The sequence below is a fragment of the Nanorana parkeri genome, unplaced genomic scaffold (assembly GCF_000935625.1).
Source record: "Nanorana parkeri isolate BGI_ZX_2015 unplaced genomic scaffold, ASM93562v1 scaffold1393, whole genome shotgun sequence".
Lineage (NCBI taxonomy): Eukaryota > Metazoa > Chordata > Amphibia > Anura > Dicroglossidae > Nanorana > Nanorana parkeri.
Genome location: NW_017307661.1, coordinates 311728 through 336828, shown reverse-complemented (window position 1 = coordinate 336828; position 25101 = coordinate 311728). Strand labels below are relative to the sequence as shown.

At 42.4% G+C, this 25101-nt stretch overlaps 1 protein-coding gene across 1 annotated transcript in view; it reads left to right on the top strand.

Moving 5' to 3' along the window:
- The window catches only part of LOC108798064 (epidermal growth factor receptor kinase substrate 8-like protein 1), a 305359-nt gene that overhangs the window by 99522 nt on the left and 180736 nt on the right, over positions 1-25101 (top strand). Inside the window, exon 4 of the mRNA XM_018569773.1 lies at positions 23929-23987. Coding sequence (XP_018425275.1) covers positions 23929-23987 — 59 coding nt within the window. The remainder of the gene's footprint in view (positions 1-23928; positions 23988-25101) is intronic.

The window sequence follows — 25101 nt, the reverse complement described above, 5'->3', positions numbered from 1 at the left end:
GGTGACAGCAGTGTGTGCATGTGTGATCCACTCATCCTATCCATGGGAGATGGAGTCAGCCCTCTCTGAATGGACCCAACATGCACTTTTTTCACAGATCCTCCTCATGTAGGAAGGTGCGATTTGTCAGGGACGTGCTGTCAGGGGAGGCAGGTGAGGCAGAGTCTCACCTAGTATTATGAAGAAAAATGGTGTCAGCTTCAAGTATGAAGCTGACAGCCTTTTCTCCATTCAGAGCGGCTTGTTACAGGTTACACAGCAGTGAAAGCCTCCCCGCTGTGTAACCTGTCATGGACAGAGCGCTGCCTGTTAATTACAGGCAGCGCTGCATCCAACTTTTGACAGGTAGTTAGGTTACACAGCAGCGGGCTTCCCCACTGCTTGTGTAACCTAACTTTGGTGAGACAAGAGCTATCACAGCCTCCACTCTGTGTTAGAGGCGGGAGCTCTGTGGATGGCTTGGACCAATGGCAAAGCGCATTTGGTCCATGCTGTCCAAAAAAACAAAAAAAAAACAGTGAGGACATCGATCTCGATGCCTCACCAGTGACGAGCAAGTGAGGGACAGGGAGGCTCCTCTCTGTCTCCTACCTTCCTCCTCACCACACAGCTTGGTTACCAAGCTGGGGGCAGAGCTTCGGCGGGACGGGGGTGGAGCTTCAGCGAGAGGGGGGGAGCTTCCGCAGGCTGGGGGATGCCTTACCCAGCACAGAAGGCATGGCACGTCAATGCGATTTGTACTAGGAGGATGGTGACATCGCTGGCAGCTAAAAAAAAAAAAAGGACTACAAGAAAAGTAAGCACTTTATGATACAGCGGTTTACTTACTGTGACTGAGGAGGACCTAAATATATAAAATGGTGTGCATCCTGGAGTTCTTCTTTAATTTGTAGATTAGATGTTTGTGGTGTACTGTATCAAATGCTTTAGAAAAATCTAGATATACCACATCTACAGGGCTTCCTCCGTCTATATTTCTACTTACTTCCTCATAGGATGTTAATAGGTTGGTCTGGCAGGAATGTTCTTTCAAAAATTCATGTAGTTTGTTATAATCAAGGCAATTTTTTGTATATAGTCCCTTACCATTCCCTCAAATATTTTGCATACTATTGATGTTAAACTGATATTAAAAGAGAACTAAGGGCCAACTTTTTTTTTACCATAGTTCTCTTTAGGATCACAGGAGGACATATACTGTGACCTAAAACTCAGCATATATCAGGCTATTGTGCAGAGTCATGCTACATCAGGGACCGATCCCAAAATTATTGACGGGATCCACCCCGCTACCTGATTGACAGCTGGCTCTGCCTGTCTAGACCCCACCCGCTCCCCGTCCGTCACTCCAGTCAGCGCTGGAGGAATGGAGAGGGGAATCACTGCGGGGAGTGGTCACTGATGGTCTGCAGGGAGAAGATCGGGAACTGAGCGATCAGCGGTATGCAAACGTTCAATGCTCATTCAATAGAGCCTATGTGTGACAGCTTCAGTGTGACACGTCGGCTTTAATTATGGGGATGAGTGTATTTTACTCTCTCCATGTATTGCGCATATATAATATACATTATATAATGTATATACAGTATCTAACAGAAATGAGTACACCCTCACATTTTTGTAAATATTTTATTATCATTTCATGTGACGACACAGAAGAAATTACACTTTGCTACAATGCAAAGTAGTGAGTGTACAGCTTGTATATTAGTGTACATTTGCTGTCCCCTCAAAATAACTCAACACAGCCATTAATGTCTAAACCGCTGACAACAAAAGTGAGTACACCTCTAAGTAAAAATTTCCAAATTGGGCCCAAAGTGTCAATATTTTGTGTGGCCACCATTATTTTCCAGCACTGCCTTAACCCTTTTGGGCATGGAGTTCACCAGAGCTTCACAGGTTGTCACTGGAGTCCTCTTCCACTCCTCCATGACGACATCACGGAGCTGGTGGATGTTAGAGACCTTGCGCTCCTCCACCTTCCGTTTTGAGGATGCCCCACAGATGCTCAATAGGGTTTAGGTCTGGAGACATGCTTGGCCAGTCCATCACCTCTACCCTCAGCTTCTTTAGCAAGCCAGTGGTCGTCTTGGAGGAGTGTTTGGGGTCGTTACCATGTTGGAATACTGCCCTGTGGCCCAGGTGCGCTGAGCACTCAACTTCTGTGGTCGACCATGGCGAGGCCTGTTCTGAGTGGAACCTGTCCTTTTTAAACCGCTGTATGGTCTTGGCCACCGTGCTGCAACTCAGTTTCAGGGTCTTGGCAATCTTCTTATAGCCTAGGCCATCTTTATTTAGAGCAACAATTCTTTTTTCAGATCCACAGAGAGTTCTGCTCCCCATTCACACCTGAGACCTTGTAACACTAACGAATCACATGACACTGGGGAGGGAAAATGGCTAATTGGGCCCAATTTGGACATTTTCACTTAGGGGTGTACTCACTTTTGTTGCTAGCGGTTTAGACATTAATGGCTGTGTGTTGAGATATTTGGAAAGGGACAGCAAATGTACACTGATATACAAGCTGTACACTTATTACTTTACATTGTAGCAAAGTGTCATTTCTTCTGTGTCGTCACATGAAATGATATAATAAAATATTTACAAAAATGTGAGGGGTGTACTCACTTCTGTGAGATATTGTATATATCTTGCACTTCATGAAGTTTACATTCAGTGGCCTCATTTTCCTCTGCCATGACAACCTTGGCACAGCATGCACTGCACAGCATTGCGTTGCAGCACAAGTTGGCCAAGAGTTGCGTTAAGGTGCCTTTCAAATGAATGTAAACGCACCTAGTGCTGTGCTGTGTAACAATGTATGGGACTTTGTGATTCTCCTTGGAACTGTGTGAATGCAGCACCCAGTGAAGTCCCATGTGTTGTCACACAGCTCCCGGCTGAGCCACTCCGTCTCATGCATTGCCAAGCAGCACCCAGTGTAATCACGCAGTCCCATTTATTGTCACGCAGCTGAAAGGATAGTCACTCAGACAACTGTGTAACAACGCATGGGACCGTGTGACTGTCCTTAGAACTGCGTGGCAATGCCTGGGACTAGGTGCACAATGCATAGGCACTCTTCAGCTGCCCTTGCAGAATGTCAAAACACAGTAGCCGCAGTGCAAGACCCCTCCATCCATCCTGTTTTGTGTGTAAAGGGGAACCTGTCAATCAGAAGTGGACCTGATGGGGAATTGTGCTCTTAGAAAATTATCCATAGGTTCTGCCCTCTCTGTGACACTGGTTGTTAATGACGCTGTTGGCTACAGCCGACACAGTCCTTAACGACCAGTGAGGCAGAGTGGGCGGAGCTGATGGGGAATTCTCAGAGCCCATTTCTCCATCAGGTCTGCTTTATTGCTGATTGACAGCAGGCAGTGGATGGGTGCCAGCCTGTTATTGGCCATGGCACCCCTTGCCTGCTGTAAATCAACAGTAGAAAGTACCTGATGAGGAAATCGACAGTCAAAATCCCCATCAGGCTCAGCCACCTGCATTTAAAGTCTTCTGCCACTGCACCTGCATGTATAACAGGTGCATTGGCGAGGTTGACGGCTGCACGGAGGACAGAGTGTCCAGTATGGACACTCTGGTCTCCTTGTGCCTCTGCATGCCAAATGTCCCTGCTTGCACAAAATTGATGTACCTGTTTGCAAGGGGTACAACCATGAACATTTATATAGTTACATAGTATTTGAGGTTGAATAAAGACACAGGTCCATCGAGTTCAACCTTTAAGTGTAAGTGTGTGTGTAGTGCGCGCATGTGTGCATAGGAGTCCCTTTGTGGTCTTAGCTTTTAAGAGTACCTGTACCCCTGTATGTTGTGGTTCCTAAAGAAGGTATCTAATTGATTTTTGAATGATCCAATACTCTGCTGATACCACTGCTTGTGGCAGAAAGTTCCAAAATGTAACCATTCTGATTGAAGAAGCCTCTGTGCCCTTTGTGGTTGAATCTTTCTCCACTAATTTTAGGTGGTGGCCTCTAGTCCTTGTTAGGGAGTTTAGAGTAAAAAGTCTATTGCTGATGTAGACATCCCCACCAAACATTTTGTACATTAAAATCATGCCCCCTCTTAATTTGTCATGCAGATGCAGGAGGGAATTCTAAATCCCAGACACTCTCTATAAATTCCATAATATACAGTACAGTATTATAACAAAAAGTAGTTAAAGTTGTTTTGAATCAAGTATTGCATACACTCATTACATTCATACATTAAATAGACAATACCATTTTCTTATGTGTAGAAAGCACCCTACCTGCTCCCTACAGTTCAGTATGGACCTGCTGGCTCCTAAAAAAACTAAAAAAGAGGGAAGTTATTAAATTGGTATCCAGGGGGATAGGCTTCACAGTGGTTACTAGTTTAACAAAATGGAAATCAAGGAGGCAGAGGGCTGAAAGCACAGGCTATTTCCATGGATTTCTTGAAGACCACATCTCTATGCAAGATAGTTGGAATAAATGACTCAAGCTCAGTGTTTACTGATAATACGAAGCTATGTAGGGCAATAACTTCAAAACGAGACATAAAATTACTGCAGTAAACCCTAGATGGAAAAGTGGGCTGCAACATGGCAGATGCAATTCAATATTGAAACATGCAAAGTAATGTACATGGGAGCTAAGAACATGCATGGTAATTATTATCTAGGAGGTGCTCCTCTGGGGAAGTCAGAGATGGAGAAAGATCTGGGGGTCCTTATAGATCATTTATATGATATGTCACATTTCTTCAATAAATAAGACTTTTTCTTCACGCTTATATTGGAGTGCCGGTGTCCCTGCTTTTACCTTTAGATCACAGACTCAACAATTGCATGCAATGTCAAGCAGAAGCTAGCAAAGCAAGAAGAATACTATCCTGCATTAGAGTGATCTTTGTGAGAGATAAAAACATAATTCTACCACTTTATAAATCACTGGTTCAGCCTCACCTTGAGTATGCGGTTCAGTTTTTGTCACCAATCTTCAGGAAAAATGTCCTCGAAGTTTCAGAGAGTGAGCAATAATGAGATTGAAAATTGAAGACCACCATCAGGGTTGTCGCATGTCACAATGACTGTTGGGCCGCATAATATTTTTTTGCAACATGAGGTAAGCTACAGCCACCAGAAGGCTTAGAATGAAATAAAACTGATTCTAAAATGTTTGATCCCATGTTGCACCAGATGAACCATGAGGTCTGCAACTGCAAGGTATACTAAGTGGGATGGTCAGTGACAGGACCCGTGTGTAACAAGAATTTAGGTAACAGCAACATCTTTACTGCTGCAATTCTACCCCTCCAGGAGATGTTAGATTTATTCCAAGTGCTTAGGAGATCCCATAGATATCTAAACATCGGGGGGATAGTTGGAATGGTAGAGGGTATCATAGGTTTTAGTTAGCTAGATGCCCAGATTGGACAGTTTAGTGAAGGTACATGGAAAAGGAAAGGGACTTTGTATTGCCAATAAGGTATGAGGTGGAAGGAAGGCATTAAGTGTCCTTGTCACGTTTGTTAGCAAAGGTAATAATTCTTATGGAACACAATATGCAGATAGGCATTTTTCAACTCCAAATGTTTAACCTCTGTCACAAATTAAATGTTCATGCAAGTCCAGTGGATATATGGATTTGCCCACAAGATGGAGCTGGTGAGAACAAGTAAAATGGTTCAAAGTAAAGTCATGCAGTAATGCTAATTGGCCACTGGTTGGCTTCTTTGGGAAATACAGTTCTCAGGATGATAGCCACAGATTCAATATGGAAACTTATTGGGAGCAAAAACAAGTATAAGGTATAAGAAATAGTTTGTTCTTCCCTTTGTGCACTTGTTGTAATGGTAGGGAATCACTCTGGATCAGATGACAACTGCTCAGCAGGACTGTAGTGATATCCGAGGCAGTTGTAAGTGGAAATAAGGATTAGAGATCGGCTCGATGTTCGGCGAACACACGAATAGCCCGCCGAGCGCCACGCAAGGCACTGTGCCTTGTGAGCCCTGATTGGCTAAAGCCTTGCACCTGACCAAAGTGAGACCGCAATCCGCACCACAATAGGGTGCAATAGAGTATTCAAGAAAGCAGTAGCAATAGGGCTACATCCAAATATACTCTCTCACCATGAGACCTTAGCTTCTTTTTCCAACTTAGTACAAAATACTTCTAGATCCATAGCGTTAAGTGTACCTTATACCACGCCCCCAGCACCCATTGCTGTATCTATAGTGTCTCTTTTTGATCTATGTTGGGTTTCCCTTGTTGGTCTCTGGTAAGATTGCCCTGACTCCAACCATCCTTTTAACATATATATTTGATTTTTCACAAAGCCTGCACACCTCCTGTCCCAAGTGTCAACTCTTAAGTCGTATAAGGTTATTTTCCACGTATACAATATAAATTTAGCTTCAAATAATATAGTCCATATAGAAGACAGTTGAGGAAGAACCAAATCTGCAGCCTTCACTATAGGCACTTCACAAGAATCAATGACAACTCTAGCTAGGACAAATGTATCCTTCTCATTAGGTTCTCACAACACTTTGACACAAATGTGGCATTACTACTCCCATGTATACCCCTGTTTGGGGTCAGTAATCTAATTGGGTACACCTAGGATTAGGTCACTAACATTAAATCATGTTAACTGCTTGAATGTCCAACACCCTTCATCAATCACCTTATAGAATGGCCATGCAAAAGGCCCATCTAAATGTATATCCATATCCACATCATATTTCACAGTCACCATTGTACAAGACATTCCACTTCCATTAATTTGTTATATTGAAAACCCAAAAACCGATATGAAGACCAATTGGCCATACCATCAACTACTTCAACAAATAACTGCATCTTTGATATATAGCATTACAAAGAAGCTTCCAATCCCTTCCATCATAGTTACATAGTCAGGTTGAAAAAAGACACATGTCCATCTAGTTCAACCTATGGAGATATAAAAAAAAAGAAGAAAAGCCAAAACGGAACGCTATGCCCACAATTACCCACTGTTGATCGGAATTTGAATCGGAATTTGTTACCATAGCGGCTCTATGTGTGTAGCATGATTCAGAATATCACCCTCAGGATTTGTATCTGATGTAGCATGAACTAGGGCCCAACCGTGGAAGAAGTAGGGTATATTGGGTAAGGAAATGTCCTTGTTTACACTCAACTCCTTGGATTTGTGATGGGCTTTATCCTTCAGGTTTTGTTCCCAATCTACTCTAACTGTCTGATGGGCTCCATGGTGCATGATCTTGCTGATGTGAAATTAAATCACCATTAGTAATTTCCAGAGTTTCTCAGTGAATAAAGAGAATATGCAGGGCATATAGTTAAACAAAACCAAGTTAAACCAAATTGCCTCGAGGACCTTTTTTTAATCAATTCAGCATACTTAATGGACTTTCCACTAGTATTTCCCACTTCCCTAAAAAACTAAATAAATAATATATAATTGTTGTAATCTTCTTCTTTACTCCTACAAAATAATAGAAAATAATCAGATAACAACATTAATACAATTTTAGTACAAACCAAAAAAAAAAATACCACCAAGGTCATTTCCTAGAAATAAGCCAGTGATTAGATACATCACAAATAGTCATCAATGAAATATTACTTATACAAAACAACGCTTTAAACTTTTAGGCTTTTAGGCCTCATTCACATGAGAAAAAGCTGGCACGTACAGCTACGTGCTGCGTGCACGGCCGTATCGTGCATCTCCCGGGGAAGGACAGGTGCTGCGTGTAATTCGTACGTAGCCCCTGTCCTTCTCTATGGGAGTACGTTGCCGTATGCTGCCCTACGCTCACCCCAAGTGCAGGTCCGTACGGGTGTGGGTGTCCCGGCTCGGACGCAGACAGGTTCCATCCTGTCAGCGCACGAGTATGGACACCCGCAACCGCATGGACGTGTAGGGCACAACCTTAAAGTATGAGGAAATATAAAGTGAAAAATGCTTTGTTTCTCTAACATGACCAATATCACTTTATAATTTACAAGAATACACTATGAATATTTTCCAAGCTCTAGAGTATGCAAGGCTTTTAAACAATTACTTTTACCTTTTATAAAGTTCCCCAAATTTAAATGTGCAAATGAACTTGCATAGATGTCACAATTAAAATCCAACAGTTGCCAAAATCATAAACTTCAGGGCATCCCACTAATGTGTAAGTTAAAGTGACATTAAACCCTCAGATTTTTTAACCTAAAACAATACTGTAATGTGTGCCTTACTGTAATCCATGGTTGTTTCCCTTCTCTTTGCTGCTCTTCATTTTAAATCTGTATCTCTTCCCATGCTGGGCAGAACTTCTGTTTTGCAGCAGACTGCCTTGTCTCTGGAATGGATACATGGTGCAGGGCTGTAGCTACCATGGGGCGAGTGAGGTACTCGCCTCAGGCGCAGCTGAGTGGGGGGCATAGGCAGGGCCGACCTGGCTGCGCCCCCTCGCCCCTGTTGCCATGGTGAGCACAGGGCGCCGTTGGCAACAGGGGAGCCAGGCGGCCGACACAGCCGCGGCTCAGCAGAGAGATTCGTCAAACAAAACAAATTTTATGCTATTTTGGATTTGGCCATCAGCGCATTCTGCGCATGCGCACTGCCATCCAGGAGGCGGGGCACATGATGTCACATACCCCACACGTCGTTGGGGGGCACAATTTTCTGTTCTTGCCGTGGGCACAAAAGGAGCTAGTTACGGCTCTGACATGGTGTCTGTGTGCAGGTTCACAACCTGAGCCAGCACTACAGGAAGAGGCACTCAGCTGCAAAGGGAAGTTCTCCCCCAGCATGAGAAGATATAAGGATTTAAAAGGAAGAGCAGCAAAGAGAAGGGAAACAACCATGGATTACAGTAAGGCACACATTACAGTATTGGTTTATGTTAAAAATCTGAGGGTTTAATGTCACTTTAAGGTACCACAATTACAGAAGCAAGAACATCTCTCTATATAATTGTAGATCACATTTTCATGACCCATACAATAACAATAGACTGTGGTCCTTTAATCAGACCCGATCCATATCTCTTTTCTGAAGCGCATAAAAGCTCAATAGTGACAAGTGACAAGCAACAAAACATAAACAAGCTGATACTCTTTTAGTTTCTGTTAAGTATTCGACTGACACAAAAACCAAATAGTGTCATCACATTCTTAACTTAGATCATATGTATTACACAATTTTCAACAACTCTTTGCATAGTTCAAACATCCCGGACACTAGCCAGCTGGAAACGCATTCACTCTATATTCAAACATAGACAATTGCCTTACATATGTCCTATACTACTGTTATCTGAATTCTTGTGCACGTATGTTTCTATCAGACCCTCTCTGTGTACTCTGTATTCCTCTTTCCTTGAGAGGGGTTATTTTACTATTATTCTGTCTCCAAATTTCACTTTTGATTGCTGTTGCTTATCTTGCACTGGTGCTCCACAAATCTTCCTGATATGATCTTTCTTATCACAGTTCAAACAGACTATTTCCTTTCTCGCCCTGAAGCTGCTGTCATTGTTTATTTCTTACTGTGCAATCACATTTTGCGGTTTCTGTCCTTCACAGTCTGCTATGTTTCTTTCAATAGCAGTGGCAAGTGACAGCAGAAAGGAGAGAGTCCTGTTTCCTCAATCTAGATTAGTTGTCATTAATTTCTCCCTGATCTTTCCTTTCAATCCAGTGATGAACTGAGTATTAATATTGGGGTTAGGGCAGCATCAGCAATGTCCCCACCAGCAGCCTCCACAGCCCGTTAAAATCTTTATAATAAGCCATACAATCTTCATTTTGTGCCTGTGATATAGCTGATACTTTGTACCATGACTGGGGTGGGTGAATAGTTATAATCATTTGTGCCAATTGGTTTGTATATATTTTTCCTGCAGCACTAGAATCATACGCTAAAATCTTTGGGATGCCAGTCTTGGTGATAACCTCATTGAAGTCTCCGTCTCCATACACTCTTTTGACTATCTGTATCATATCTCCCCCAAATGGTATTATATTACGTTTGGATATCTAGAATTTCTTTAGCAAATTTCATAGGATCTGTTCTGGGATGAGGAATCTGGTTTTAAAAATCCTTTCATCTCAGAAGGGTTCCAGGGGACATGGTGTGTCATTTTTTTTTCAGTGGGTGCTCCTGTATTATTGTTCCCCAACAGCAGGGGTGTCGAACTCAATTTAATCGTGGGTCGCATCAACATTATTGATGCGACCATTGCCCGCAAAGGGCCTGTAAGGCTATATAAATGTATCTAATCTTTATCATAATTGCTTCTGCATTCGATTATCACTGGTTTTAGTAATAACTTAATACCTAGATCTGAAAGTAGAAGTCTAGGAAATGGCCTGGTGGGCCGGATTCGGCCCCTGGGCTTTGAGTTTGATACATGTGCCTTACAGGATAGACGGGTATGCTCTCCTGAGTAAGAGACATTGCTTCACAATTCTTAAATGTGAGACTATCATGGGATCCCTATGTTTGGAGATAAATTATGTGTAACTGTCCATGTGGAATTTACTATTGGTTGTCTTACAGGGATATGTGGAGTAATTCCTAAAATGGAACTACTTTGTGGTGTAAGGGTAGGCATAGAGGCTGATGGTGTGGGCACAAAAGCGGCTTCATTATAATTATAAGCAGGGGGCTGATCATTTGTAGGTGCTGAAGGAATTTTCCCCAACTGATCTGTTCAGAAGGACAGTGACTTTTCTATATCCTCAAATACTCTATTCTTATCTTTACCAAAATCATGTATCTCCTTCTCCATTCTCTGCTGTCAGTCATCTAGTTTCTTAAAACATTGTGACTCTGTTCTCTGGTTGGTAGCTGCAGCTGATGCACCCTGATTTCACACTGACTTTAAATATTTCTCCATTAATGAATGGGCAGCATCATAAGCACCCTTTTCCAATACTCCATTTTCTTCCTGTTTACTCTCATGTGACCTGATAGAAAACTTCAGGTCCCTCCTCTGCTGATTGACATTGGCTATTGACATTGTTATTGGCTATTGCAATTTTAAATATCCAATAGCAAGCTGGCTATTGCTCCCAGCAATGAAGTAAAAAAAAATAAAAAAAAAATAAACTAAGATTAAAAAAATAAAGTTAAATTAATAAGAAGTAAAAAATATGTAAAAAAATAAAGTGAAATAAATAAAAATGTAAAAAAAAGTGAAATAAAAAAATAAAGTTAAATAAATAAAAGGTAAAAATGTACAAAAATAAGTTTAATAAAAAAAGTTTTAAAAAAATGAACTGTTCTGGTATTCAGGATTGTGGGTGGCATTGGACTAATGTCGGAACCGCTGGGCGCAGATGCCATCCGCAATTAAATCCGCTCTCGGCGCCCTGCGGTTGTGACATGCAATGAAAATTATTAGTGCCCCCCCAGAATTGACTGTGGTATCTTATGTGCCCCCTCTATATATTGTTCCTAGAGTCGCCACTGCCTACAGATCCTCCCAAGCTTTTAGGCTCAAAAAATCCCTTTCCTGTAAACTGGTCTTCTTGAATGTTGCTCCTGGGTCCTAAAGGAGTAATCGATCAGATCCTCATCATTCAAAATCACACCCTGCAATAGTATACACACACTGTCACCGTCCAACGACCTGGGCACACAAAATTACTAAAACCAGTGTGCAAAAAATGGTGTCTGGGATGCATATCACTGAAAACACTGGAAGTTGGTGTCTGTGCATTACCGGGGATGCACTAGCGGCGCAGATTCTTGAATTCAAAGTTTTTATTGGTTTTCCATAAGATTAGCATGTTTTAATACCAGTTTTTAACATATATATCCAAAGAACAAAAAAAATTCAGAATTTCTCACATTAGCATTATTTCCCCTATATCCCCCCACCCTTCCATAGACCATCAAAACTATCATCGGGGGAAAGGAAAGGGGAAAGTCAGTTGTGTTATTAACATTCGTTTTTGCCCCTGCCCTTATCCACTTCCAGGGACTCACCCTACCCTTTCGATAGCTTCTAGCTAAGAGGGTGCGGGGTCTCTCAATATAAGTGTAGCTACTTACGCTATATGGAAAAACTTTTTACTGTACAAAAAGAAAAAGAACAAAAACAAAAACAAGGAAAGTAAACAAACATAAAAGAAATGAACGATCGTTTTATATTGTAAAAATCAAGGCATTAATTATGGTTTCTTTTGGTTCCAAGCAGCAGAACAGTTTTGCTTGAGCTAAAGCATCGAGAGTAGTGTTGTGTGTATTTGATATCTCTTGGTATATCAACCAAGGCTCCCATACTGCTTCAAATTCTGCATAGCTGTCCTGCAAAATGCTATATAGTTTCTCATGGATCATGCTCCAATTCACTTTAGAGAGCACCAAAGAAAATGGAACCTTTTTGGCTTTCCAAGACCGAGCTATTGATGTCTTAGCTGCCAGGAAAAAAAAGGAGACAAGTTTGCTCTGTGTCCTAGAGATGTCCGGGATTGATTTGTTTAGTAATATATACTGTGGTTCTCTGGGGATATGAATCCCGAGAATACTAGAAAGCAGGGCAAACAAACTGTTCCAAAAAGATCATGAGGTTACAAATAACAACATATCGTCTGCAAACAAAGCGCATTTATGTTCCTCTAAGAAGCATTTTATCCCTTTAATATCTAGGCTATTACGAAGTAGTATTGCCAGAGGTTCGATTGCTATGGCGAATAATAATGGCGAGAGGGGGCAACCCTGCCTAGTGCCCCTTCGGATTTGGATAGGGTCTAATAGATAGCCTTGAAGGCGAATCTGGGCTGATGGAGTGGAGTAAAGAACATTTACTAGGTTGAGAAATTTAGGCCCAAATCCCCAAGATTTAAGAATTTGTAACAGGTATTCCCAAGAAACCGAGTCAAATGCCTTTTCCAAGTCTATAGATAACAGCATCCCTTGTTGCGCAGATTCTAAGAAGGGCCAGGTGTTCGACAGAGCCTGTAATGGTGAGGATGATTGGCTGCTGGACACCTTCCAGGTTGCAGCCCTCTAGCGCGCCCACACAGACACAGTTCTTGATACTGAGGGACACAAGGGTAGAAGTCCAAACAATTGTGAGAGGAGGCAGCAACAACACGGCAATCCGGGATACACTAAAGTGCGAGGCTGCTTGGAACAGGCAGCCACACAAGAGGACAAACACACAGGTAAGCACAGGTGCAAGGGCTCACTGAAGAAGATGATGATGACAATCCACTTGCTAGACGTGCAGGATCTCACTGGGAGCAAAAGTGAATCCAGAGACACACAGGGAACAAGGTAGGTAATAGCAAACTGCAGGGATTTCAAAGGCAAGCAAATAGAGAGTCCGACTGACTGTAAAGACACGATGCTCGAATGGTGTGGAAAAAGTGAGCTGGACTTTTAACGGAGAGGTTGAGTGGATTGGCAGGAAGCCGATCAACTCGGACAGGAGGTAAAAACCGGTGCCAGATCATCACACAGGGAAGTGTGACACACGCACAGTAAGATATAAATCACACTGCTGGTCTTTCACACAAATTGTTTGATATTAATGTAGCGCTACCCCCGTTGGAGCCGCTGGTTGTACCGGGTCTTTCTGTCCCCCTGCACAAAGGTACCTCCCAAATGTGGATTCACAGCACACCAACACACCTTTTAAAGGGTTTTGTAAAGGATTTAATGACAGTGAAATATGAAACAATGCACTTAGTGGCTTACCAATCACATACAGTACAATCAATGACAGGCTAAGGCACTCTGACACTCAGTAACCGCGGCTATCTATTGCCTACACGGAAACCTGTGCTGCCAGACTGTCTCAGGGGTAAATCTTGGAATAGATAAAATCAATAATGATATCTCCCCTTGGAAGTATCACACTTCCTACTGGCCAGTAGTAATGTCTTAGGCTAGCCAACATTGGGGCCCATACTGTGTAGCAGATGTGTAAAAGTACTTTGTCACATTGGCCCAAAGGCCTCTCACCGCTCCCAGGGTTATCTTGGAAAAGATGATGCCTGTCAGCAGCAGATGGACGTCCCTCTTTCTTCAGACCGACACTTGGGACGAAGGTGAGGTCATCTATGGTCTCTTGCAACACATCACGGCTCATCTAGGGTCTCTTGCAATGATCTCCGCTCGACTGCACTCACTCAGCTGGGCTGGCTGGATCACTCCTGTGGCTGGATCGGCCGTGCGTCCAGGCCGCGATATCCCCGCCGCTGCCGCGCCACTAGACCTCAGTTCAGGCGCTCGGTACCGTCTCACAGTCTCTCAAGCAATGCGGTAAAGAGCCTGTGTGTCCCTGTCTGTCAGAGGCGACCACACAGCTCTGTTACAAGCAGTCTTAACTCACACCATGTCATATAGATCTGCCCACTTCAGATCCCGGTGCAAGACTGAGCGCGCTTAGCAGTTACAGCCCATAATCTCCTTCCTTCCTCTCGCCCAGCATCCTGGGAGTTGCAGTTCTTAAGGTCCTTTCGGCAATGTATCCATCTCTGATTTGCACTGCAATCCCCATAAGTCTCCGCCTCTTATCACACACAGAGGCAATTAACTGTTTGCAGTCAGAAACACAGTTCTCTACAGTAGCACATATATACATCCATATAGGGGCTACATAAAAAAAAATATGTCAAGCGACACAAATCTTTAAAGGAGAACTATGGGGTTAAGGCTTTTCCCCATAGTTCTCCTTAGGGTAACGGGAGGACACAAACTAGCATCCTCCTGTCACCCTAGGCTCAGTATACCGCAAGCTTTAGCTCGCGGTATACTGAGATGCCGCAGCTGAAGCGGATCCCGACAATTATGCTGGGATCCGCCCAGCTGCGTGACTGACAGCTGGTTCTTCCTATCTAGAGGCAGAGCCAGCTGTACCCTCCCCCGTCCAGCCAGTCAGCGCTGGCGGATCGAAGCGGGGAGGGGGGAATCCAGCCCCTCCCCTGTCACGGCAGAGAGCCGTGACAGGATCGAGAGGTGAGCGAACGCCGGTATGTGTTCGCTCACCTCCCGATCTACTGAGCCGATCTGTGACAGTCTCATTGTCACAGGTCGGCTAGAACTATGAGGTGAGTGAAAAGCACTCACCTCATAGTTCTTTAATTGCAGATGACCGGAATAGCTGTAGAAAGACGGTGATGAAAATGAACAAAAGGTAAGTAATGCTTACTGTGGTAACTGGTCAGATCGATCTCTGTCTCTCCACACCCGGGTCACCAGTCAGCTGAAGATTCGGTCTGTCTTTTCATCACTTCGGGGTCACCAGAAACTGTCCTGAGAGAAATACCAGACCTCGTATTACCAGAAACAGAGATTTGTGTGCCTCCATATTACAATTTATTCAATAGCTATTGGGCAGCATATTAGTCAACAATCTGCACCGTTACAATAGGTTACATTATGTTTTTAATTAATCCACATTAGCATAATTGATAAGATACATACCAGTGACATCCCACACTGGGCAGGCACGGAAATACAAATCATCCAATAATATTCAACTATTTATCACAGCGATGAAAGAGTCAATTGTTTAACCACAAAGTCACTCCCACAAATTACGTAATTTGGTACCTATGTTCTAGAAAATGTGCTCTATCTGCACATTCATTTTTAAGGAAATGGTTACTTGACCATCTCACAAGACTTAACTGTGACAAAAAAGAGGAAGTTCCGAAAAACTTTTAGGCTGACAGACTAAACATATTAAGAATGTCACTAATTATATTTTTGTTTAAAAATTGGAAAACAAAATGGAGTCTTGAACATAAATACAAAATGGATTTTTAGCTTAACCAACTTTTCCACCTCACAACTTAATATGCACATTAATAAGAGAGATAGGTTGGGAGTTGGACCAAGAGGTGTTATCAGGGCCAGGCTTCAGGAGCATGCACTTGGTGGCAGAGTGCATCACGGTTCTGAATGGCATTAAAGATGTTAGCAAAGTGTGGTGACAGAAGGACAGTGTATTTTTTTTATAGTAACTTGCTATGAAGCACTTGGGGCCGCACCGTTTGTGGGGTTTAAGCATTTTTCTGAGCTGGCTAAAGCTGGAATCAACAGTTTGTCAAGAAATGCCTTCCATCACTTAACAGCACACGCTTGGAGTACATGTCTTCTAAGTGGCAATAAAATATCTTCAAGATGGCGGTGAGGGAGCAGTTCATGTTTTTGGGCTGATATGGTTTATGTACTTGATCAGGGGCACAGCTTTGGCTTTGTTTTGATGCAAAAAAGTTTTTACCATTTGGTGGGGCTAGAATTTAATGTAAAATGGGCTGAGACTGAAGCCTATTCAGTCTCCAGTTCTCAAACTCTGGACTCCCTATGTTTTTCTGTTGGGAAGCCTGCTAAATCACAGTGTGGCTTAACACAGTGTGATCAGGGAATCATTGCGCAAATCATTGTCATTGAGCAAAAAATACTCCTGGATAGCTGTCTCCAAGCTGACAGAGACAGAAGGATTGTTAAGAGAGTCTCTTAAGCACAATCTTTCCTGGAATACCATTTTTGGTACTAGATGTATTCTTGGGATGACAGGAAAAAATGTAGCATGGTTGCGAAGCAGTTAATCAACTGCAGTGTGAGTCAGTCAGAAAAATCTTGCCAGCTGGAGCAGAGCTTACTCTGCATGTGCATCTAGGTGACTGCACGCATGTTCCCCCGAGGAGGATTTTCTCCCCTAGTGTGTTTTCTATGTTGCCTTTGGAACCGCAGGAAAAGGCCCTCTCCCTGCTTTATGGTAATTTATTTATGTTTTAGAAACCTTTTTGGCATTAGTACTTATCTCCAATGGCAATGCCTGTATTTCCATGGGTTTTGCTTGACAATAGCTTGCTTGTCAGCCCCACAAATGGCTCAAATTGAATAATAAGATTCACCCTCCATAGACTTTAATATGGTTCTTCGCTATTTTTGGGTTTGCTAAATTTTAAGTACAGTTTGAAACAACTCATCAAATTCTTGATCATCAGCAATAGCAATATTATTTCCCATATTTCTCTCCTTGCAAGCTCTCTTTAAAGATAACATATGAAAATAGAAATATTGGAGCTGCCTTTTTAAAGGTGCAGGCTCCAGATCTATCTTCTTGATCCTGGCTTCAATACATACTCAATTGCTGACCTGGACCAAGTATATAGAATATGGCTTTTCATGCATCAGTAGCTGCAGCTAGCTGCACATCTAGATACAGTTCAGAGACTTACTTGTGAAGCCAAGATAAGGATAACAAATAAATACAAATTAGCATTGGCATCTTCCATATTTATATCCTCACCAGTAATTTTAAAGCATCATAAATACAGTACCACAGTTAACAAAACAAATACCAATGCAAAAGAAGATTGTAAGTACTTGCCTTTCGTGCTGCTGAATGCTGCTCCAGTTCAAAAGGAATGTGTCCCCAAACTCTCCAGGGAAACTGACACTTGGGGCAGTGTCAATCTCTTGTGTCTCCTTCAGAACTCACTGATTCCTCCTGCCAACCTCCACGTCATTACTGTGTGCTGCAGTGGCATTGACGAATGAACCAATGAGCACTGTGGGGTACATAGGTGTTTTACACTTTTAGAAAAATCAGTTTCTAAGCAAACTTCGGGGAAACATTGATTGTAGTAGTCGTCTTTGCACAATATTCATTTTGTCAACTTTGGTATGACAGAGTTGATTTGAAAAAAAAAAAAAAAAGCTTACATGATACAAAAGATTTTCCTTCTCTGATCTGCTTTAAGTATCTGCTGTTACTTTGAATAATGGAGTGGAGTGATTGGAAACGTTTTAGATGTGAAAATCTTAAATTCTGTATTAGCTGATTTCCTGTAAAAAAAAAAAAAAATGTCATTGCATTTTACTAATGTCAACAATTCCTCATTTAAAATGTATTCTATATTTAGATTACAGTTTCTCATCGAAGAAGCCCCAACCTCTTAATGTATTCCTGTCTTATTTAGTTACTATAGAGATCACCAGGCTTAAACACTGTTGTTCTTGTAACTCAGCAAATTGGCAGTGAAACTTCTATTTAACCTGCCCTCGCTATGCACGGTTGCTTTACTATAATAAGAAAGGATCTGGTTTTACCTGTGACTCAAGACAAGATAGAACCAAAAATGCTATTTAATGAAAGTGCTGTCATCTAGAATGTCATGTTGCAAGTTCCCCCTCTTAATCAAGGCTGGCTGATTCTGTTGCATTTTTGGCAGTGTCTGATTTCGTTTACTTTTAGCTCTTTGTGGTAGAACAAAAATCTTTTCTTCACTGTACCTATAACCACAATGAAATTAGGACTCTTTTAATACATGGTCGTATATACTGTGTGTGTATGTACGTATGTATGTGTGTATATAATAGGGCTGCACTGATACCGTTTTTTTTGGTATCGAGTACAAATACCGATATTTTGCTTTCTATACTCGCCGATACAGAGTACCAATACCGATCTTTCACTGGCAAGGAGCCGGCTTCCCGGGCAATCAAGAAGCCGAGTGGCATGTCATTACCTGCCGCTCATCTTCCTGATTGACCAGGAAGCCGGCTCCATCTTGTTTGGCCGACTCGATTGTGATTGGCCGGGAAACCGCCTTCCCAGCCAATAAGCATCGAGCTGGCGGAACAGCGCAAACATGTCAAGCCTTAAAATTGTGCGCGCGCGAAACCTCAAAGAAAACCTACAATACCCAAAATTGGCGACTTTAAAAGCTTTTAACGCTCATCAGTTTAGTGTTATCAGTGATTGATGGCCCTAAAATGATTGCTCTTACTGCGACGTTTGCGGCGATATGTAGCGTGTGTAGCGCAATTGTCATTTTCGCATGCTGGCGCCGCGAACGCGTATTTACATTTATATGTGCGTAAGTTACATAGTATTTAAGGTTGAATAAAGACACAGGTCCATCAAGTCCAACCTATTGCGTGTATGTATGTGCTTCTGCATGTGTATTAGTCCATGTGTGATATTGTTCTTAACTGTAGCTGTACCCCTGTATGTTACGGTCCCTGAGGAAATCATCCAAACGTTTTTTGAATGATTCCATACTCCCAGCTGAAATCACTGCTTGCGGCAGTGAGTTCTAGACCCTAACCGTTCTAGCTGAGAAGATGTGTTGTTTTACTGTTTTAGTTAGCCATGCCGGCTTAGTTATTGATCTTTTATTTTTGTTACCCAATGGTATACACTTGATAATAGCATTATGTAATGTATTCCTAAAACAGTCCCACTTTTTGTCAGTGTTCCATCCGATAAATAAGTTGTCCCATAAGGTGTTGCCAACTATCTGGCATAGCTTATCGAAGCTTGCCTTTCTGAAGTCTGTGTCCTTGTCTGACCGACCCAACTCCCTTTTCTGTACCCAATATTAAAAGTAATCACATGGTGATCACTATTACCCATTGTCTCCCCAATTGCAATATCTTCAACTATCTCCGCATTATTGGACATGATTAAATCTAGGATGGCATTTTTCCTAGTTGGAACCTCCACCATCTGATCCGTGAAATTGTCCTGCAATAGGTTCAGAAAACGGCCAGACTTTATTGAATGAGAGGTTCCATTAGCCCAATCGATGTCTGGATAATTTAAGGCGCCCATTACAACATTACCCTGCTTCCCAGCTATTTCTATTTGAGAGTGAAGCTTGGCCTCCTCCTCTTCCCCCATATTTGGGGGAAGAGGAGGAGGCTAAGAGTTCCCTTCACTGGAACTAAGGTGGCAAGCCCACCCCTGAAAAACAACCCCACACCATAATCCTCCCTCCACCAAACTTTACACTTGGCACAATGCAGTCAGGCAAGTACCGTTCTCCTGGCAACCGCCAAACCCAGACACGTCCATTGGATTGCCAGACAGAGAAGCGTGATTCGTCACTCCAGAAAACACGTCTTCACTTCTCTAGAGTCCAGTGGTGGTGTGCTTTACACCACTGCATCCAACGCTTTGCATTGCACTTGGTGATGTAAGGCTTGGTTGCAGCTGCTCGGCCATGGAAACCCATTCCATGAAGCTCTCTACGCACTGTTGTTGTGCCAATCTGAAGGCCACACGAAGTTTGGAGGTGTGTAGCTATTGACTCTGCAGACAGTTGGCGACTTCTGTGCACTGTGCGCTTCAGCATGCACTGGCCACGCTCTGTCATTTTACTTGGCCTACCACTTCGTTGCTGAATTGCTGTTGTTCCCAGTTGCTTCCACTTTGTTATAATACCACTAACAGTTGACCGTGGAATGTTTAGTAGCAAGGAAATTTCACGGATGGACTTATTGCACAGTTGGCAACCTATCATGGTACCACGCTTGAATTCACTGAGCTCCTGAGAGCGACTAATTCTTTCACAAATGTTTGTAGAAGCAGTCTGCATGCCTAGGTGCTTGATTTTATACACTTGTGGCCATGAAGATGATTGGAATACCTGAATCCAATTATTTGGTTTGTAGTTAATATGAATGGTACACGGTTCGGGGGTCATTTGAGACTCCGACCACAGGTTGTAGGAAAATGTATTTGCCGTATTTGTGGGAGAAGTCGCACCGGCGATTCGTTATCTAGGTGGGGAGGGCTAGAGGTGACTCGCCCGCAGCATCGATTCCGGCTGACACCCCCCCCTTCCCTTTTTTACTTTCTATTTACTAGGGTATGCCCCCTTATTTGGCATTACTGACCTCAAGATCATGGCACACCTCAGGTTTGTAGTTAATACGAATGGTTCAGGGGTCATGTGAGACTCCGACCACAAATAAATATATATACTGTATATATAGGCAGTTTACATTATGGTTCAATATTGCTTGCATGGAGAATAGAGCAATCAATGATGTATATGGCTTAGTTAGCGCCCATTCACACCTGCACATGGCTTGAACACGTGTTACATTTTTTTTGTATAATACATTTTTATTGTTATAAGACATATGAAAAGACATAAAAGCAACACAGGATGCCGAGTAATACTAAATAGCATGTAGAATACAGGATTCACAATCCATACCATTAATCTCAGGTAAGCGCATTTATGTGAGTCCTCGAGTAGGATCCTGATGCTTGAAAAAGAAGAGAATAAGGGAGAGACTGGGTCTGGGGAGGGGGGGTAAGGGTGGGGATGAGAGAATGAAAGTGGGGGGGGGAGGGAGGTTGGGTAGATAACGAGGAAGGATCAAGAGGGGAAGGTAGGATCATATCCAATTGTTCATTTTGCACATGTTCCAGCAAGTATGGACAGTTCCAAGTTCAAAGTTCAACTTATGAGATCTTTACAACTCATGCATTGACAGTAAGTTCCATTCTGCATTACAGCACTATATCCTTATCTTAGGTGTTCCGGGACATATTCGGGGATATATTACCAAATACATACATTAAAACAATTTAACACGTGTTACATTTGAGTGCGTTCGTGTGCCACGTTTGCTGCATGTCCCCATTGAGTTTATTGGGGTCTGCACATGCAGCAAACATGGCAAAGAAGCTCATGTAGCAGAATTTGCAACACACTTCCCACGTTTTTTGCTTCCGTGTTTTTGAGCATTTTCATGCGAATAGCAAAAATGCTCTTTTACAGTGCAGTCCGATGCAGTTACATAGTTACATAGTATTTGGGTTTGAATAAAGACATACGTCCATCAAGTCCAACCCATATAGGTCCACGCATCATCTCATTCTTAGGGATACTGGTATCCCTGGATATTACGGTCCCTCAAGAAATTGTCCAAACGTTTCTTGAACAAATCTACACTCTTGTCTCAAATCACTGCCGATGGCAGTGAGTTCCAGACCTTAACCGCTCTTACTGTAAAGAACCCTCTTCGCCCATTGTGCTGGAATTTTTTCTGCACCAACTTTAGGTGGCCTCTAGTCTTTGTAATGGAGTTAATCTCAAACAGTTTGTTGCCAATGTTTGCTGTCACCATTGAACATCTTGTACATGAAAATCATATCCCCCTTAATCTCCTTAATTCCAGCGTAAACATGTTTAAGATCAGAAGCCTTGTCTCATAGCTCTGGTCCTCCATTCCCCTAATTAGTTTTGTTGCCTTCCGCTGGACTCTCTCCACTTGTACTCTGTCACACCACACTGTGATGAAAAAAAAGTATTGTAGAACAATCATAGCATAAACTGGCATGATATCAGTAGCAGTAGTCTGCACTGGTGTGCCAATATTCAGCCATATTTCCATATTAATACCCTGTTTCCCCGAAAATAAGACCTACCCCGAAAATAGGACCTAGTACTATTTTTGGGAATTGCTAAAATATAAGACCTACCCCGAAAATAAGACCTAGTTGTGACCATTCCCAGGACCGGGGGTGGCATAAGGGGGAACTTGAAGAGCCGCGGGAGAGGCAGGAGAGAATCAGCGGTGCCAACGAAGGCAGCGCTAGAGGAAACGAGGCGGCACCGGAGGGAGCAGAGCCGCATAAGCCGATGCCTCCTCTATAGCGCCGGCTCCTGTCACAGGCGGAGTGATACCAAATGCACTCCGCTTGTGAGGAATCGATAGTGAAAGTGCGCTTCTCTCATTCTGGCCAGCGATTGGTTATCAAATTGCTCTAGGAAAGGTACGGCACCCCTGATTGCCCTGATCACCATATTTTAGTACATGAATATGTGTAAAAAATAAGACCTACCCCGAAAAAAAGATCTAGTGTGTTTATTTGAGCCAAAAAAAAATATAAGACTGTCTTACTTTCGCGGAAACACGGTATCTGAAGCTGAGTAAGAGGGAGACACTAATAATGTAGCATTTATAGTGTACCACAGCAAAGGATAGTGGATGTGATTTGATGGTGGGCCTAATTTAAAAAAAAGGTTGTGGATTATTACATAGTTGTATGGATTGTTCATTTATGAAGCTGCTGTGTCTAAAGTTGATCAAGAAAGGGTGGTTACCTTTATTACCTGGGACACAGCCATATTGTCAAAACAACTACCATGTTATTGGAAAGACCTCCACACGTGAGCCTGTCAACTTAGAGCCACTGCCAGGTAAGAGAGGGAAAGAGATTGCCATGTTTCTTACTTTTTTAAGGAGTGGAGTAAATAGAACATGCTACATTGGACAGTGTTAAGTAGTCGAAAAGGAACTCTGCATGAAACAGCATTCTCTACAACATAAATGTGACAAATGGGGCACAGCCCGTATAAGAAGGTGTCAACATTCACGTGTTAGAAGAACAAATTACGTCTATGTACAAAGTGTGATCAAAAAAATACGGTGAATGCTGCTGCCGAGTGTCATCCAACGGAAAAACAGGGATCTTCAATACGAGAAGCGGCACGTCAAACCTTATTAACAGTGTGTGACAAGTTTCAACTTGTTCAGTGCAGTCAGTTGGTTGTGAGCTATGGTTGAAAGAGGGTGTGTTTTACAGTGTGACAATGCTGTGTGTCACACCTCGCCTCTGGTACGGCAGTTTCTGTCAAATAAAAACAATACTTGTCCTCATCTACCTTATTCACCGGATCGGGCACTGTGTGACTTCTGGCTCTTCCCCAAAGTCATGAAAGGTAAATGTTTTGAATTGATTTTTGAACTGAGGCAGCCACGGCAGCTCAACTAAACACACTCATGAAAGAGGACTTCCACAGCTGCTTCAGGAAGCGGCAAGAATTATGGGATAAGTATGTTGGAAGCAAGAAGTAGTATTTTGAGGGGGATTAATGGCAATGTGTCTTTTACTGTAATAAATTTTTCTTTATTTAAACATTCACCATATTTTTTTATCACACCTCATATTTTCCTTTTTGTAAGGAAGCTTCTCCTGCATCAGGGTGTTAGTACATTTTTAAATGTTTCAGCTTTATGTAATCAGTAATTTAAAATGCAAGGAAAAAGTCACATTTTTAAATGTTTCAGCTTTATGTAATCAGTAATTTAAAATGCAAGGAAAAAGTCACATTTTCTTTTATGTTTAACAATATTTTTTTATTTTGCTTCACAGAACAAAGGAAGAAATATTCAAATGTCATTATGGCTGATGTGTCAGAATACCAAGTAAATGTAAGTATCTTGGTCTTTGCCAATTCACTGTTCTATATCGGAGTTCTATATCGGAGTTCTATATCGGAGTTCTATATCGGAGTTCTATATCGGAGTTCTATATCGGAGTTCTATATCGGAGTTCTATATCGGAGTTCTATATCGGAGTTCTATATCCGAGTTCTATATCCGAGTTCTATATCCGAGTTCTATATCCGAGTTCTATATCCGAGTTCTATATCCGAGTTCTATATCCGAGTTCTATATCCGAGTTCTGTACTATAGCAGTCAGTCATACTGATCTATTAAAGTAGTCGATTATAACCAGAGCCGGCTCTACCACTAGGCAAACTAGTCAGCCGCCTAGGGCGGGCTGCCGCCTAGAGCGCAGTTGGCCCGGCTACCCCCACACTATATGCACCATCCCAACAGTGCCGAACGGCGAACACAGGCAGTGCATCAGGCAAATAATGCAGCAGGGACAATGAGGGCATACTGGGTCTTGTTGTTCCCTTAGTGATATTTAGAGTGTATTCAGGTACAATAAGGGCATGCTGGGACTTGTAGTTTCCTTAGGAATATTTGGGTGATGCACAGGGACAGTGCTGGGACTTGTAGTTCCTGAGTGATATGTGAGAGGCAGGGATCTGATGATACCAGTATCGATATAGGTGCCAATACTGGGCATTTATACGAGTACTCGTATAAATAAAAAATGCTGCGATACTAAATGCTGATACTAGTGTTCTATCGGGAACACCGACCCAGTCAAACTTGCCGACCTCAGCATCTGCGCTTGCGCGCAGACGGGATTAACGAGAAAACTGGCATTTATTGACAAAGTATTTTGTTTAAATTGTTAATTGTGACCGTTGATAATATGCCATCCGTGGCAGTAAATAATGGATGGCATTTTATGCACATTCACAATTTACATCTTCAGCAATTACATTATTATGTAATTACTTATGATATTAATTGTGAATGTGCATAAAATGCCATCTGCTACATCGGAACGGCTCCCATTTTCTGCTACGACTCACCTTATGGCCCAGTTCAAGTGCCTTCCAACCATGAGCCCCTCGCACTCCAATCCTATTCTGTGGGATCCCCACTCTCCTCCTAAAAGTTTTTT